This window comes from Mixophyes fleayi, chromosome 8, assembly GCF_038048845.1.
Source record: "Mixophyes fleayi isolate aMixFle1 chromosome 8, aMixFle1.hap1, whole genome shotgun sequence".
In the NCBI taxonomy this organism is placed as follows: domain Eukaryota; kingdom Metazoa; phylum Chordata; class Amphibia; order Anura; family Limnodynastidae; genus Mixophyes; species Mixophyes fleayi.
Window position 1 is genome coordinate 59,148,199 of NC_134409.1, and position 18,130 is coordinate 59,166,328.

At 39.5% G+C, this 18,130-nt stretch overlaps 1 protein-coding gene across 3 annotated transcripts in view; it reads right to left on the bottom strand.

Annotated features, from left to right (window-relative positions):
* Positions 1 to 15,098: 15,098 nt before the first annotated feature.
* LOC142099299 (complement factor H-related protein 1-like) overlaps positions 15,099 to 18,130 on the bottom strand; it is a 213,356-nt gene continuing 210,324 nt past the window's right edge. For all 3 annotated transcript variants that reach the window (XM_075182621.1, XM_075182619.1, XM_075182620.1), the window contains one exon: positions 15,099 to 15,340. In XM_075182621.1, the coding sequence (XP_075038722.1) occupies positions 15,336 to 15,340 (5 nt within the window). In that variant the 3' untranslated portion in view covers positions 15,099 to 15,335. The remainder of the gene's footprint in view (positions 15,341 to 18,130) is intronic.

Below are 18,130 nucleotides of genomic sequence, written 5' to 3' on the forward strand. Positions count from 1 at the left end.
TATTTTGTGTATTATTATTTCAAGTTATTAGGTATTTTTTGCCCTTGCTATTACCTGCAATATTGTATGTAGTATAAATAAAAAGAATATCGCCTACTGTCAAAAGCAGTCATTTTGCTTGTGTTAGCTAATGTAATTACCATTTGTCTCAAATGTCTATTGTATGAGGTGCAGCTGATATTTGGTTTGTAATAAGAACAATGTCTGAGTTAACTAGTTGGCAGCCCATGTTAATTAGCTAGGTCAACAGGTATTCTGAGAGGTAATGAGGTTAGAACTTCTAAATGATATGCAATGTGCCTCCACAATAATATATTGGCTGAAATAGCATGGGGAAATGTATCAATATGTATCAATATAAATGTTATTGTATCGAAAGGTATCACAGACTTATATTGTGTAACATTGCTGATATAATGTGTCAAAAGTCTTATTGTTTCATGTAAACATGCAGTGTCATTCCTTGATGTACTATTGTAACCCCATGTGTAGTTTATCCAGCCAAAACAGCTAAATGAGTCATGTAATTCTATTGTATAATCAAGATAATAGGGACAGTATGTCTAGCAGCCAAAGTGTTGACTGTGAGACCCCTTCTGTAAGGGGGAGGTTTGAGACATTTGACCCTATTTCCTGTGTATACAGCAAATAATATAGGGAGAGGAGAATGCCAGGGGAGCTATTCTAGTTTGGAGGATCCTGGTGTACAAGACATCAGCGAAAAGGACTCTGGTCCAGGCATCGTGGTGCCGCTGAGGTAAACCCTACCAGGACAGGGTTGGTGTGAGCCTGTAACCCAAGCTGGGCGACACCATAACTTTTGATAATTGGTAGTGGTAATATTGCGGGAGGATAAGACTCTGAAAGAGACTGAGATTATTACTTTGGAGTGCTGACTGCAAGAGGCTGCTGGAGGATACATGCTACCATTTACCCTGTAACTTGTGAACGTCTGGTGGTGTTGTGCTGTCGTAATAAAGTCTTATTTTGGATATATTCTGGTATACCCAAGTGAGTTGAATCCCACAGAGGGTAACTGCCATCCCAGCTAAGGGTGGTATTCTCACATTTGGTGGCAAGCAGTGGGGTTACTCGGCCCGGTGTCGCAAGAACAAGGAAGGCTGCAAAGGACGCAAGCGGTTGCAGTCCAAGAGCCTTGTAGGTACAGCACAGCATGGGCTACACAGCACCCAGAGGAAGCCTATCAGAGGAGTTGCACTAAACGTGAGCCATGAACAAGTATAACCCCCTAAAACTGGATGAACTCTGGGAATTGTGCCCGTCAAGGGAAATTGCCACTACCCAGGATAACTTCAGGCCACAACTAGTGGAAAAACTACGCAGATGGGACCTGTGCCAAATCGATGATGTGGACAGGAAGGAAATAGCAGACATCCCAGCAGTGGAAGCCAACCAAGTTGGAACTTATGCAGAAATCCTGGAAGCCAAGGAGTTGGGTAAGGACCAGGAGCAACCTCGTATATTGGTGCTGAGTGATGGGGATTCATATGTGCAAAACTGTCTGAGGTGGACTTTATTAGGGAAAGTCAGGAGAACTTCCCAGATATAGTGGGGGAATGGTCCAAGGAGATTGGGGTGAGCTACTATACTACCTCACTGCCCGAAGAGCAGGTGCGACTGGAACCCTCAGACTTTGCCCTACTCTTTCAGGAGCAGCCAGTAAGGATTTAGGAGATTGCAGCTACCATACAAACATTCCTTATCCCAGGCCAGTCAGCAGTGCACAGTGGAAGCTATAACTATGGTCAGCTTCATCAAGAGCTGCAGCACGTCCTCGGCTGGAGAAAAGGACTTGAGCTGGTAAAAGCAGGGCTGACTGAAATATTCTCTAAGACACTTTCCTATCCTGGTTCTCATCCTACCAATCTAATCACTTTTTCAGTGTCAATTTCTCTAAATCTACCTCTGCTCCATTTCCTTAATCAGTAGGAGTCCCACGAGGCTCAGTACTAGGTTCTCTACTGTTCTCCATCTATACCTCTTGTCTTGGAAAACTAATAAGCTCTTTTAGATTTCAGTATCATCTCTATGCGGATGATTCCTAAATCTATCTGTCCTCTCCTGATCTCTCACCATTTGTGATGTCCCGCATTACTGACTGTATTTTTGTAATTTCATCTTGGATGTCCTCTCGCCAACTTAAGCTCACTGTTTCAAAAGATTAAATAATATTCCCACCCACCAACAGAAGTTACCTACCTGACATTTCTATTTCTGTTGACAACATTATCATAAATCCGAAAAATACCCCTGATGTGGCGCCAATATAATAGCAATAGAAATAAATAGAATAATGGAAAAACTGAATAAATTTCGAATTCCCAATATTATATAGGACAGAAGACAAGCTGCTGCATCTACCAAGTGGCTGCACCACCAACATGCAGAAACACCAAACAAAAAACGGATGCAGCGCTCAAATCTAACTGTCTCCCAATATGGCCTGGTAAAACATATATAGTAGATCACAAGTGGTCAAATGTATATAATAAACACAATGTTTAATATTGCATAATAAAATCATACATGTAAATACCTGTTAATGCTTACAATAATTGTAATATGGGGAAAGATATGAAAATACTACATCACAGTGCACTGTGACATAGGATAAATAGATGGGTACAAAGACTATATAAAAAACAATAATAAATAATGCTCAAAAAGTCTGAATTATAGAACCACAACGCTACTATTGGAAGTGATATAAGACAGCTGTATACCATGTAGCTTATGTGTGGTCAAAAAATGGTATTTGTAGACATGAGCATTGCTCTACAATTTCCCCAAAAAAATGATGCTGATAATTGCCGTAGTCATCAATCCACATATAGTAGTGAGCTTCTTTCGATAAGTAATAATGTCTATATGGCCATATGTATAACTCCATATGGAGCAAAGATGATCTGGAGCCTCAGCTTCAAATTGGCTTTATAGTATAGATTCACCATGAAAATATATTCCACTTCATACCCCATGAATGGAAAAAGACACATGAATGAAAAAAATATATTGTAGTACTCACTGTCTCTGATTGTAAATATGATGCGTCATTCCACAAACCCGTTTGGTTTACACCATTAGAGAATCGTCTCCTTGAGATCACTGTGTGTCCGATGATTGTAAATTGGAGTCCCGCTCCTCCGTAATGCGGACTAAAATCGTGGGTGAATAATAGTAAAACCTTTTATGCTTAGACGGGATGCTGACACGAATAACTTCAAGCGCTGCATCGAGTGAATAATACTTGTATAATCCACGGTTCACAGCTGTGTGTGTAACCGCCTCACACACATCTTGCTGTGGTGAAAATGAGCTCTGAACAGAAAGAGGGGTATGGGGAAAACATAAAGATCCAACGGAAACAATTGTTTGTCCACTTCCAGATTGGTCCGGTGATATCAACTCCTATGTATGTTAAATAGAGTAGAGCCGGCAATTGTAGCATATAACCAAATAAAAATAAAAATAGCACAATAAGGTTAAAGGTGTAGTGAGAGACCAACTAAATAGTTGACTCTAAGCCTCTAACGCGTTTCATTACGGAACGTAACTTCATCAGAGGGAATAACCATAATCATTAGAGGTTTATAGAAGCCTTTATATACACTGCAGTTTCAATCAACTAGCTGATTAGACTTTATGTAGCACACATTTGTGACGACTCGTGATCAGATCTAGCAGCACACAAATATAATTGTGTGTGCCTGCTTCAAAAAGAGGCAAGTTCTACCAAGGAGGATTTAGACCCAAACAATTATACACCATTACAATGAATCGTGCAAATATAGATCAACGATAAACCAACATAACTTTATTGTTTTCCTTATTGGGAAAATACATATCATGGATTGCAAATGAATAAAGGAAGAAAAATAAAGGAGGAAAAATAAATTGTGATAAAATACATAACATGAAAAAATGATAATAAAATATAAATGAAAATAAAAATAAAAATAAAAAATAAAAATAAAAATATAAAAATAAAAATAGAAATAAAAATGAAAATAAATATAAAAATGAAAATAAAAATAATAATTAAAATAAAATGAAATAAAAAATATTGAATAATAAATAATAATAAGGCAAGGATATAGAAACAAATAAAGTAGAAAAAAATGAAAATAAGAATAATAGTGAATAGGATATTATAATAAAATAATGGGATAATAGAAAACATTAACCCACTCCTTATAAATGACCATATCATTATAACCCTATGATCAGATTATCATACACAAATTATAATAGTATTAATAATCAGAGACAAGATGTAGTATTCAATATTCATCGATAAAATAGACAAGAGAGAAATTGTTATACAGAAATAAAATTCCTACTAGATCATAAAAAGCAGTTTAATTCCATGGATTCATTAAGACCATCTGGATAGATGGAGTTCAATTTATGCATCCAAACAACTTCCTGTTTACAAAGTTTGTTGTATCTATCTCCTCCCCTCTCAGTTGTTTTAACATGTTCCAAACCCAATACCGTGAGACAAGAGGAATCACTATCGTGAACCATTGCAAAATGCCTTGCTACTCCATGATTAAGAAATTTATTTAGAATGTTACGTCTATGTTCAACTATTCTTCTTTTGAGAGGTCTCATAGTCCTTCCAACATATTGAAGGTTGCAACTGCATTGTAGAAGATATATAACATATTCAGTATTACAATTCACAAATCCTATAGTCTTAAAACTATTTTTTGTAATGGAAGAGGAAACTTCCTTAACACTATGTTTTATATATCTACATGTGATGCAGTTCGTTTTAGCACATCTATATGAACCATTAGGTGGTTGTGGTAACCATGTTGAAGTTGAATCAGTATTATCTTTAGCTTTATAAGCTTTTTTTGGGAAACTTGGGGCCAATATGCTTTTAAGGTTACGATTCTTTTTAAATACCACTTTTGGTTTATCTGGAAGAATTGATCCCAAAGTAGGGTCTTGTAGTAAATTGGGATAGTGACTTGAGATAATCTTTTTGATTTTATGAGAAAGATTATTGTATTTAGAAATAAAAGCTATCTCCATAGATTCTGATTTCTTGGGGGGTTTTTCTTCATCATATGCAAGTAAAGAAGTTGTATTTTTTTGTCTAGCTTCTTCTAAGGCAGTGTATAGATTTTGAAGCGGATATCCTCTATCTTTAAAAGAAGTCAGCATAGCTTGAGATTGTTGTTCAAAATCTTCAATAGAAGAACAATTGCGTCTTAAGTACAAAAATTGACTCTTGGGGATGTTTCTCTTCCATGGTTTGTAGTGTGCACTATCAAAATGTAGAAAATTGTTCGTATCTACTTGTTTTTTATAGTTGCGTGAAGCAATCTTGGTTCCATCTATATACAATGTGAGATCCAAAAAATCTATGGACACTCTACTCAAAGTATGAGTGAATTTCAAGTTAAAAGTGTTTGAATTAAGTTGTGAAACAAAATCAATAGCTGACTGATCAGTCCCTTGCCAGACGATAAAAAGATTGTCAATATAACGGCCATAGAAGACCAGGCTCGCCCCAAGATCGCCCCCCCCAGATGCGCTCCTTCTCAAACGCACCCATATATAGGTTGGCGTAACTCGGGGCGAACCTGGTCCCCATGGCCGTCCCCATCAACTGGAGGTAATAAACCCCTTCATACAAAAAATAATTGTGAGTTAAAATATAAGTGCTTGCATCAACGATGAAACCCTGATGACCATCTGTCAAGGTCCCATCATCATTCAATATACTACGGATAGTCTCAATACCTAAATTATGTGGTATGTTAGTGTATAAGGCCTGGACATCCAGCGTGAGGAAACAATATACCTCCTGCCATATGATGTCTTTAATTAAGTGAAGAAGGTGAGAAGAATCCCGTATAAATGAATCCAAAGAACGTACCAAACGTTCTAAAAAATAATCTATGTAAAAGGATAAGTTCGAAGTAAGACACCCAATACCCAAGATGATGGGTCTCCCGGGGGGTGACACCAGTGACTTGTAAATCTTTGGTAGATGGTAATAGATGGGAGTGATAGGAAAAGGAATAAAGAGAAACCTCCATATATCCTTAGTAATAATATTGTGTTCAAGAGCATTGTCCAATATAGATTTTAATAAAGTGTCGGATAATCAAGAGAGGGATTTCTTGCTAAGATTGTATAGAACTCCTTGTCTAAAAGTTGCAGATGCACTTCTTTTCTGTAATCTACAATGTTCTGGGTGACCACACCGCCCCCCTTGTCTGCTGACTTAATAATGATGGAAGAATCTTCCATCAGATCTTTGAGAGCTTTCTTTTCTCCCCTTGATATGTTATGATCATAAATCCCACCCCTCAAGCTCGTTGCCTAGGTGTGATCCGCAACTATCCTTTGTTCCCCACATTGAATCTATATATAAATCATGTTACATACATCTAAAGAACATTTCCAGAATACGCACATATCTCACACAAGACACTGCAAAAACCTTAATTCATGCACACATCATCTCCTGCATCGACTATTGCAATTCCCTTCTTACTGGTCTTCCCCTAAACAGACTCATAACCCTATGATCTATTTTGCATGCAACAGCCAGACTGATTTTCCTTGAAAATTGTTATTTTTCTGCTGATTCACTTTGTCATTCTCTACATTGGTTGGCTGTTTTTTACCAAATCCAATGTAAAATTCTTCTAATAACGTATAAGGTCATCAACAAAAATGCACGAACATACATCTCATCACTGGTCTCAAAATATCTCCCAACTCGACAACTCCATTCTGCACAAGATCTGCGTCTTTCATCCACTCTCATTACATCCTACCATTCTCGGTTACAGGACTTTTTTTGAGCTGGACCCACTCTGTGGAATCCCCCCCCCTCACACATTAAGACTTTCCTCTGATCTACAAACTTTCAAGTTTTCTCTGAAAATCAACCTCTTCAGGCAAGCTTATAATATTCCTCAACCACCTTCTTAACCTCACTAGGCTACCCTATTACAACCCTTTATACACTTCACACAAGATGCCAACCATCTGATCCCAGACCAACATTGCTTTGTGACTGGTTCACATAGCATACAAAACACCTTTTACCCTTTGTAATCTGACTGGCCTGATATGCAGTATATAGATTTAACTTCATGTATCTAACTCCCATTGACCTATAGACTGTAAGCTTGTGAGCAGGGACCTCTTACCTCTTTGTCTGTTTTACCCAGTATTATTTATTACTGTTTGTCCCCAATTGTAAAGCGCTACGGAATTTGCTGGCGCTATATAAATAAATGTTGGTGATGATGAAATGTACTGTAACACCTCATGAAATTTACTTGCAGTCTTCAAAGACTATGTACTCTGTGCTTAACTGCACTACTTTGTATTAGTATTGGTTACCTGTATCTATTGTTCTTAAATGAAGTTAGGTTGTGGGAAAATTGGACAGGGTCTGTTGTGTAGTCTACAGATATAAAGCTGTATTCTACACAGCACCACTTCCTTCTCTCAAACTGTAAGCCCTAGTCACTTGAAAGCCCAGCTACGCTGTAAAATCATGTAAGAAGTTAATTATAGGAGGTTCTCTTTATCAAGAAAGCCACCATCCCTCATTTAGCTAAGTAGGTACCCATTTTTCTGGGAAGAGACAGGTAGAAGTTCTACGTAACTGTGGATCAACAAAGTATCACCCATTTAAGACCAGCGACCAATCCAGATGACTCCGTTATCTAAGACTAACCCGGGAGGTTTAGACATTGTGGTACATTAGCAGGGGCTAGGGGACTGTGGATCAATAAAGTATCAGGCCATTCAGGATGATGACAACTCCATTATCTACCTAGGGGGAGATCAGAGAATGTGGGAAGTTAGCTCCCTAGAAGAGAGGGCTCTGATAGACCCTGGGTTGATCTTGCGCTGGTGCCCTATACGATGACACTGGCTTTAAAATCCTGGTTCCTGACAAAAGGTATGAGTTTATGGCATTTTGGTGTGCTTCAGCAAGAGATACGTATAATTTGTGCATTGTGGAACTGTGGTTTTGGTCCACTACTAACTAGATATTGCTTATTGTGACGAAACGAGAGTGATACGGTAATCATTCTGTTTCTCGTTTCTCACATAAAGTGGATTATAGCAAATACTTTTTATAGCCCGTGCTTTTGTTCCCCAGCTCACCAGACTAAAACTGCATTGTCCAATTACATGTGGTTAAGGGGACATTGTAGTTCAATGTAAATATGTATATTGTATATTGATGACTTGCAGTAATGTTGCTATTCATTGTCTTTAAAGTGAAGCCAGGGGGATTGTGGGTAGGAATCAGGTTGCCATGTGCTGGAGTAGGAAAACTAATTAGTGTCCATTGTTCTCACCAGGCTAGTCCAGACAGGCCATCTAACAGGGGAGGGTCTCTGGAAGGACAGCTTATCTTCACTCCCCTGTCCAACCCCCCCTAGTCCAGCACTGACCAACGGTTAAGTAGAATAGACCCAGGGGTTTGCCCAGGGAGGGGAAAGACTGTGGAAATTAGACCTGTGATATAAGGAACAACTCCAGGGGCGAAGGGTGGTCATTCTGGGATTTCATTCATGAAGGTGCACAATCTAGCTTTTGAGTTGTTGTTCTCTAAGTAGAGTCTATATATGCAGCTGAGAGAAATCCATGGGTCGTGAAGTCTGGACAGCAGGTGACTATAATTCCTTAAGCTAGTGGGGTAAGGGACGGATGATGTGGTAAATCTGCCTGGCATTTATTTACTGTGTGTACATAAGATTCTAGTGTTGTTTGTATGACAATAAATATACTTTTGTATTTTTATAACTGCATTTTGCCTGAGTGACCATACGAATCCTAGAAGGTACTGGTTAGACTTCCCTGGCATAGGAAGGCACCCGTGGGTGGTCAGCCAGCGTGAAGTGGGTAGCATTGGGCCAGATAAACCCGGTATCTTCACATTTTTGGTGGCAAGCAGTGGGGCCACTCAGTCCCAGGTACTCTCTGGGTAGAGCTGCAGGGGAACTGTATTGTGATACATTCCTAGGGCTCTGCAAAGCAGTTAGTACTAGAAACCAGTTACCACATTATCCTGAACTTACTCCTAAAGGCTTTAAGGTAGAAAGTGTCACGAAAAGTGCTGTGGGCTTTAGGCGAGGGAAGATGCCGCCTAAGTGCCGATTTGATAAGGTAAAGCGCACCCCGTCAGAGGAGAGCGGAAGATGGAACCGTGTCTCAAAGAGGGGAAATCACAGTGAGGTGATCCCTGGAAGTAAAATGGGTGTGAGCTCTAGGAACAAGAGAGAAGATCACAGCCCAGTGTTGAAAAAGTTCCCAAAGGAAGGGATGAAGCAGTCCAGTACAACTAGGAGAAAGGTATACTGGGATGAAGGACTGTGGGAGTGTCTGCAGGATGGGGATATGGATGTGTTGCACCACCCCACGACAATGCAGCACATTTTGGATTATTCGGATGAGGAGTACCCAAAGATTATTATGTGGGAAGGAGCCAGTTTACAGGAGAAACTGGAGAACCTGTTGGATGTGTTCCTAATGTTGAAAGAGGAAGCAAGTAATTTCCGGGATGAACCAGAATGGGACGCTTTTACACATGAAGTTATTTGTACTATGCAGAATCTGGCCAAGGGAAAATCCAGTTACAACAATATTCAGCAGTACAAACCAGATGGAAATGGACTATTACAGCACAGGGACATGCCTGATGAATCCCCTGCAAATGTACTAATATAATCTGTCCCATTAGCAGATTATACAGATCCACTAGAGACAATGAGTATGGAGGAGCTGATAGTGGAATGCCAGATCCGGGGTGTACCTTACCTGTACTGCACGCACAGGGATATCCTCAAACGTCTTTTAAAAGATCAGGAGAATCCCATCAATGCCTTCAGTGTTTATAGGATAATGGATGCTCACTTTAGGTCCCCACATACCTCTCTAGGAACAAATGCAATGTCTGCAACTGAGTTTTGAAGAAGCAGAGGATGAGGTATGGCGACAAGGACTTACTGACACTGAAATATGGCTGGATCAGTGTTATCGAGTGAATACTGAAAAATGCCAATTGCAATATCTTTTGTCACACTCTAAAAAAATGGCTGCTCAGTCTGTTAATCAGGGGGAGGTCCATCCCAGTGGATTATACACAGTTGCCCAAGCTACTATCTTGGGGGAGACTGGAGAAGAACTGCTTGGTGAGGATGTTGTACCTCTGACTACTCAGAAAGAATTAGGAGAAATCCTCCCATTTGGTGACTTGGATGGAAAAGAGCTACCAAGTAAGTACCATGTCGTAGCATCTTCTGATAATTTGCCAGTGTTATTGGCACCTGAGACTGTGTCTGATTTAGAACAGAATTACAGAAAAGACCAGTTATCAACCCCTGTTGTGCCTGAAAATGTTTTGTTTAATGAAGTAACGCAGGATACCGTATGTGTGCTCTCCGGGGCAAGTGATGTACAGCTGTACCCAATTGTGACAGAAGAGAATCATAAACTTGCTCAATATATGATCTCAGCAGAAATCCTGATTACAGACTGTGTGACAGAATTATTGGGAGAGGATAATAGAATTGTAATGTCAGGGGCCACTACCATGGGGCCCTGGGAAAACTACTCCTACACCTTTCCCTATGCAGAATTGGCAGATGAGGAGATATTGGCTGAGTTGGTGTCTGAGGGGGCACCAGTACAGCAAGATTCACCAGCCCCACAAGCTTTGATGCATCGCACTCCAGCTCCAAATCTGGCAATCCAGGATCCAATACCAGAGGCCTGCACTGGACCATCCACTCTGGTTTGCTGCCAGGAGGACAAGTCTGTGTCGAATGAGGATTCACACAACCCTGATGCGTCAGAGGCGAGGGAAGTAGTGCAACAGTTGGATGGGGTAGCGAGGGAGGGGAGATGCACACCAACATACTTACAGGGGCACCCACAAGTGTTTTGGGAGGTGGGCAGAGGATTCCCCAGCAGCAAATAATTAATGGAGCCCCCATGTTTGCCTGCTACTGGGCAGTTGTCCCTTGAGTGTGTGGGGGAGGGGGGATTGGATCTTTGCCAGAAAAAACGGACAAGGAGCCAGAAAGTTTGCCTGCCACTTGGCAGTTTTCACTCAAATATGTGGGGGAGGGGAACATGGTCTCCAGAAGCAGAGGACAGGCCAAGGTACTATTTGCAGTTGGGCAATTAAGGGTGGACAAGACTCCCAAGGGATGCTGGACTACAACTCTGCTACCATGGATATGTGCACCGGAGTGGCCCAGTTTTATTGTTGACTCATCTTATGACACAGGGCAGCATAAACCCCCACTCCAGCTGGGTGGGTAGATATGCCTGCAGCCATGGGACCCTGGTGGGAGATTGAGGAACTGTGTACTGCTGTCTACCTTGCCATCAGACCCAGGAGTCACCACAGCAGGCCAGAGACTTTGGACTTGGAAGAAAGGTTTACTTGGGCTAGGGAGCCACTTGGGAACAAGGGCTAAAAAAGTGGGGGGGGGGTGTATGTGACGAAACGAGTATGATACGCTAATCATTCTGTTTCTCGTTTCTCACATAAAGTGGATTATAGCAAATACTTTTTATAGCCCATGCTTTTGTTCCCCAGCTCACCAGACTACAACTGCATTGTCCAATTACATGTGGTTAATGGGACATTGTAGTTCAATGTAAATATGTATATTGTGTATTGTATATTGATGACTTGCACTAAGGTTGCTATTCATTGTCTTTAAAGTGAAACCAGGGGGATTGTGGGTAGGAATCAGGTTGCCATGTGCTGGAGTAGGAAAACTAATTAGTGTCCATTGTTCTCACCAGGCTAGTCCAGACAGGCCATCTAACAGGGGAGGTTCTCTGGAAGGACAGCTTATCTTCACTCCCCTGTCCAACCCCCCCTAGTCCAGCACTGACCAGCGGTTAAGTAGAATAGACCCAGGGATTTGCCCAGGGAGGGGAAAGACTGTGGAAATTAGACCTGTGATATAAGGAACAACTCCAGGGGGGAAGGGTGCAGGGGCGAAAGCAGGATTTAGAAGGGGGGTTTCCGCCCCCCCCCGGAAAAAAAAAATATTGCGAGAGGGAGCTGCTGCGCATGCGCATCAGCTCAATTTCGGCGAGTCTGAATTCTACAGCAGCAGCGGCGCTGTCAAGCAGCATCCGCGGCAGTGCTGTATTATACTAAAATACAGCACTGCCGCGGACGCTTCTTTGACAGCGCCGCGGCTGCTGTATAGTTCCGTTGGTTCGCGGAGGGGAGGGGTTTCTGGAGAACCAGAAACCCCCCTGCGTGCGCCACTGGGGTGGTCATTCTGGGATTTCATTCATGAAGGTGCAAGATCTAGCTTTTAAGTTGTCATTCTCTAAGTAGAGTCTATATATGCAGCTGAGAGAAATCCATGGGTCGTGAAGTCTAGACAGCAGGTGACTATAATTCCTTAAGATAGTGGGGTAAGGGACGGATGATGTTGTAAATCTGCCTGGCATTTATTTACTGTGTGTACATAAGATTCTAGTGTTGTTTGTATGACAATAAATATACTTTTGTATTTTTATAACTGCATTTTGCCTGAGTGACCATACGAATCCTAGAAGGTATTGGGTAGACTTCCCTGGCATAGGAAGGCACCCGTGGGTGGCCAGCCAGCGTGAAGTGGGTAGCATTGGGCCAGATTATCCCGGTATCTTCACACTAATGATAGGATTTCCCGACAGTGTTACAATGGCTTCTATGCCTGCCAAATGTTAGTAGGCCCCATTTAACAGTTGGAACAATGGTATATCTCATTGCCTTAAATTTTTTACTCGGCAAGATTTAAGAATCAGTTTACTGAAAAATCTTACATGACTTCTGTTTTGAAAAATTGTAGTGCATAGAATAAGATATAGTTTGTGTTTTGTTTCTGTCTTCATATAAATGTGGATGATAAATTAATCATGTGGACATCACGGTGGCTAAGTGGTTAGACCTTCTGCCTCACAGCGCTGGGGTCATGAGTTCATTTCCTGACAATGGCCTTATCTGCGTGGAGTTTGTATGTTCTCCCCATGTGGGTTTCCTCCAGGTGCTCCGTTTTTCTCCCACACTCCAAAATCATACTAGTAGGTTAATTAGATGCTATAAAAATTGACTCTAGTCTCTCTCTCTCTCTGTGTATGTTAGACAATTTACACTGTAAGCTCTAATGGGGCAGAGGCTGATGTGCATGAGTTCTCTGTACAGAATCAGTGGCGCTATATAAATAAATGATAATGATGATGATATCATTAATTGTGAAATTTTCCGTTCAAGAATATGGCACATTATAATAGACAAGTTAACCCGTGCATGATACTCATGCATTCTAGTCAAATCAAGCTACTTAAGGTCTTAAAAAGGTTCTTGTCATGCATTTGGGCCTAGCCCAGGCCTCCTCAGGGGAAGAGCGTTACTTCCCGACGCAAGCGGCTTTTTTAATGTGTGTTCATGAGGTAAAATTACCTCACGAAAATGAGTTTGACCCCTCAACTCGTAAATTTAGCCTTTACTACCCATCCCACGGGGGGAAGGGGGAATGATGGAAGTAAACTGACTTGACTATTCTAATTTTTTTTGTCAAATAATGTCAGTATACCAAATTTCAGGTCAATTGGATGAGCCCTTTCTGAGAAAATAGTTTTTTCCACACACACACACACACTAACGCACGCCTCTACACATGTGTGTTCATGAGGTAAAATTACCTCACGAAAATGAGTTTGAGCCCTACCAAATTTCAGCCCTTTTTGAATTTTTTTTCCCACACACACTAAGAATTTAGTAGGTCAGTGTATAACTCCGCCCAGCAGGTGGCGCTGCAACTTGTTTTTTTTTTCACACACACACAGACAGACAGACGCCACTAAGCATTTATATATTAGATTCTGCTATATTTTCCTATCACCTGTATAGTCAATGATGGACTTTAAATTCACCAGTATTTAATAGTTACACAATTAGTAAAGTTCAAATAAAGACACTCAACCTTCCATAAGTTCTAAAAGTGTTGATCTAAAGGAAGGGAAAACAAAAAAATTAAAAATAGTGCGACATTCTTTGTCTATATTTAAACAGATATTAGAGCCAACTGCTGCCCTGACAGACAGCTCTCTTCCTGTGGTCTTCTTTCCATCCACTAGACCTTTACCCATGTATATACTTTTTCCAAGAAAACCTAATACTCTCATGTACCAGATTTATGTGGAACAGTATCAAACAACGGTGGCTTAGTGGTTAGCACTCCTGCCTCACAGCGCTGGGGTCATGAGTTCAATTCCCATCCATGACCTTATCTGTGTGGAGTTTGTATGTTCTTCCTGTGTCTGTGTGGGTTTCTTCCGGGTGCTCTGGTTTCCTCCCACACTCCAAAAACATACTAAGAGGTTAATTGGCTGCTATCAAAATTGAAACAACAATTGCACTACCAAGATTAAGCTTGTAACTTATCTGCTCCTACTCATATTTGTTATAAATGACTGTCTTTTGTGAAACAATGCTGACTCTGACCAAATTATTTTTGCACAATGTATTACAGAATCACATTCTACAGAATGCCTTTAATATTTGTCACGCAACAGATGTCAGACTCAGAAGTCTATAATTTCCTGATACCCATTTGGTTGTTTTTTTCTTAAATATTGGTATTATATCTGCATTCCTTTGTTATTGTGGTATTGATCTCTTTATGAAATAGACTGGTATTTTATGCAAATATAGAGACTATCAATTACTGAGCTTAGTTGTGTTAGCAGTTGTGAAAGGTCATTTTTTTTAAATCATTAAACATTAACTTCCTTTACTAGAGTCCCCAGTTTAATTGTCCCAATTTAGATCTGGAGAGTTGTAAATGCCCATGAATACAACAAAAAATTTTGCTGCGCTTTCAGTTTGTGATAATAATTGCATTTCAGTACAATTCTTTATGTTAGGTTGCTTAAAACAAACCCAAACAGTAATTTGCTGGTCCCTATTTACCATATATATATCCATAAGGTTTCTACATTTTCATAATCTTGACAGAAAACATGAAACAGAAAAGTAATGAATACAATACACAGCAAACATGTTACTTTATATAAGAGCATGACATTTATTTAAACAATTAAGCATTTCACTTTTTTAATAAGGCCATAATCAGTTTGTATTATTACTGTGCATCTATTACAATAAATCATTATATAATTGTCATTTCTGTGGGTCATAACATACTGTATATATATGTTTTGCCAGGAAAGTTGAAAAAATGCAAGGAAGCATCTCTCTGAAAGGTGGTATATTGTGTGTGGTTATCACATCTTCATGCTCATACTGGAAAAGAATGAAGATCATTAAATTATTGTAATATGTTGTAATAAAATGGTAGAAGTAATACATAAAAATGGAAATGAAACCATGCCATTAATTAATACTTGGTTGTCAGAGGAAGAAGTCCAAAGGCGACTGAAGACAATTAAGATAAATAAAGCTCCAGGTCCAGATGGCATACACCCAAGGGTCCTTATGGAGTTAAACTCGGAAATAGCTAGACCGCTATTCTTAATTTTCAGAAATTCAATCTTATCAGGCTCAGTACCAAGGGATTGGCGAATAGCAGATGTGGTGCCGTTGTTTAAAAAGGGGACGAGATCACAACCACAGCATTATAGACCTGTAAGCCTGACATCAATAGTGGGGAAACTACTGGAAGGTATTTTAAGGGATAGTATTCAGGATTACTTGGTACTCCATAAAATTATTAGTGGGAATCAACATGGATTTGTGAGGGATAGGTCATGTCAAACTAATCTAATTAGTTTCTACGAGGAAGTTAGTGGAAACTTAGACCAGGGCAGCACAGTAGATGTGGTCTACTTAGATTTTGCAAAGGCCTTTGATACAGTGTCACACAAGAGGTTGGTTTACAAAATTAGGAAACTGGGTCTAGGAATCAACATTTGTACTTGGATCGAAAACTGGTTAGAGAATAGGGAACAGAGAGTTGTGATAAATGGAACATTTTCTAATTGGTCAAAAGTCTTAAGTGGAGTACCTTAAGGTTCCGTGCTGGGGCCATTCCTTTTTAATATATTCATTAATGACCTTGGTGATGGTTTAGAGAGTAAAGTTTCTATTTTTGCAGATGACACTAAACTCTGTAAGGTAATAAAATCGGAGCAATATGTACCTTCTCTACAGAGGGACTTAAATAAACTGGAGGATTGGGCGGCAAAGATGGAATATGAGGTTTAACACAGATAACTGTAAGGTTATGCATTCAGGGATCAAAAACAAGAATGCAATCTATAAATTAAATGGAATTAATTTAGGAGAATTTATAATGGAAAAGGATTTGGGAGTGCTCATAGACAGTAGACTTAGCAATAGTGCTCAATGTCAAGCAGCAGCTGCAAGGGCAAAATATTGGCATGCATAAAAAGGGGCATAGATGCAAGAGAAGACAGTGAAATTTTGCCACTGTATAAATCGTTGGTAAGACCTCATCTTGAATATGCAGTACAGTTCTGGGCACCACTCTATAAAAAAGATAATCTGGAACTAGAAAGGGTTCAGAGAAGGGCGACAAAATTGATAAAGGGTATGGAGTCATTAAGTTATGAGGAAAGGTTAGCCAGTTTAGGCATGTTTACTTTAGAAAAGAGGCATCTAAGGGGAGATATGATTACTATGTACAAATACATTAGGGGTCAATACAGGGAACTTTCATGAGAACTTTTTATCCCAAGGACTATACACAGGACACGTGGTCACCCCCTAAGTTTAGAGGAGAGGAAATTTCACAACCAGCAAAGGAAGGGGTTCTTTACAGTAAGGGTAGTCAAGATATGGAATTCATTGCCAGGGAATGTTGTGATGGCAGACTCAATAGATATGTTTAAGAAAGGGTTAGACAAATTTTTAGCAGAAAGGTGTATCCAGGGATACGACCGTTAATTAAAATGTAGGATAGTAGTGGATATAGGGTAAAAATAGGACTGCAATATTGAGTCTGGGGGGATTTTCACGATTGAAACAGATTGGCGGTTGCTTACTCTGGATGAATTTCAAATATAAGTGCAGGATCGCAGGAGATCCAAAATAGGTTGAACTTGAAGGACTGGTGTCTTTTTTCAACCTCATCAACTATGTTACTATGGTACTATGTATATTAAGAAAACAATCCCCATTCAATAAACGTATACAAAAAAAACTATATGTATCCTTCAAATCCTACAAATTAACTAACATTATGTAAAAAGTATATTCTAAATACATATTAACGACAATGAAGAAAGGAATATGATGATCAACACATTAAATACTTTCATATATTGTTGTCCGCCTAAACGAACTGCTAAAGGGCGCTGACAAACTTCGACTCTTAAATCTGTACTTTATATTAAGAGTTAAACAATGTATACTTAATAATTAATAAAGGACAAATTACTTGATTATTTGCTGCTCCTTAGAGGGTTTTTTGTGTGACAATCCATTAATACATAAAAACAAAAATGTTTCCAAATTTAAAAAGCACAATCAATCAATATACCAAAATAGGATGCCACCACTTGATAACAATTCAAACATTTTCATTAATAACAAATTTAATAACAAATAAAATTCAGTAAAAGCATATAAAAAAACTCCACATAATAGAACAATTAATGATGTGTGTATCAATGATAAACTTGCAATTCTAAAGTGCTATATTTTCATCCAAGTTTGTAAACAGCACTGTATTTTATTTAACTGCAAGTATTAATTTGAAAGAAAAGGAAAAAAAAATCACAAACGCTTATTTTGTTACCATTAGTAGTGGCTTTAAAGAAGTATATTTATAATGTGGTTTTCAATTAAATAAGTGTTCAGATAGGATACCGTCAATACTTGGAGTAATGAAGTACTAGAATGTGTAGTGACATACTGCATTTGCTCTGTCCATCCTACCGACTCTTATACATGCAGCGTGAAGGCTGTGGAATGAACATAGTGTTCTGTGACAGACATGCCATCATGACACTTGTATAATTCCATGAAGCAGGACTGGGTGGACAGGTGGTGCAGATGTAGTTGGCAGTGTAAACCTGAGATAAGTGAGAAAGAGGAAAGGAGGAATTAAGA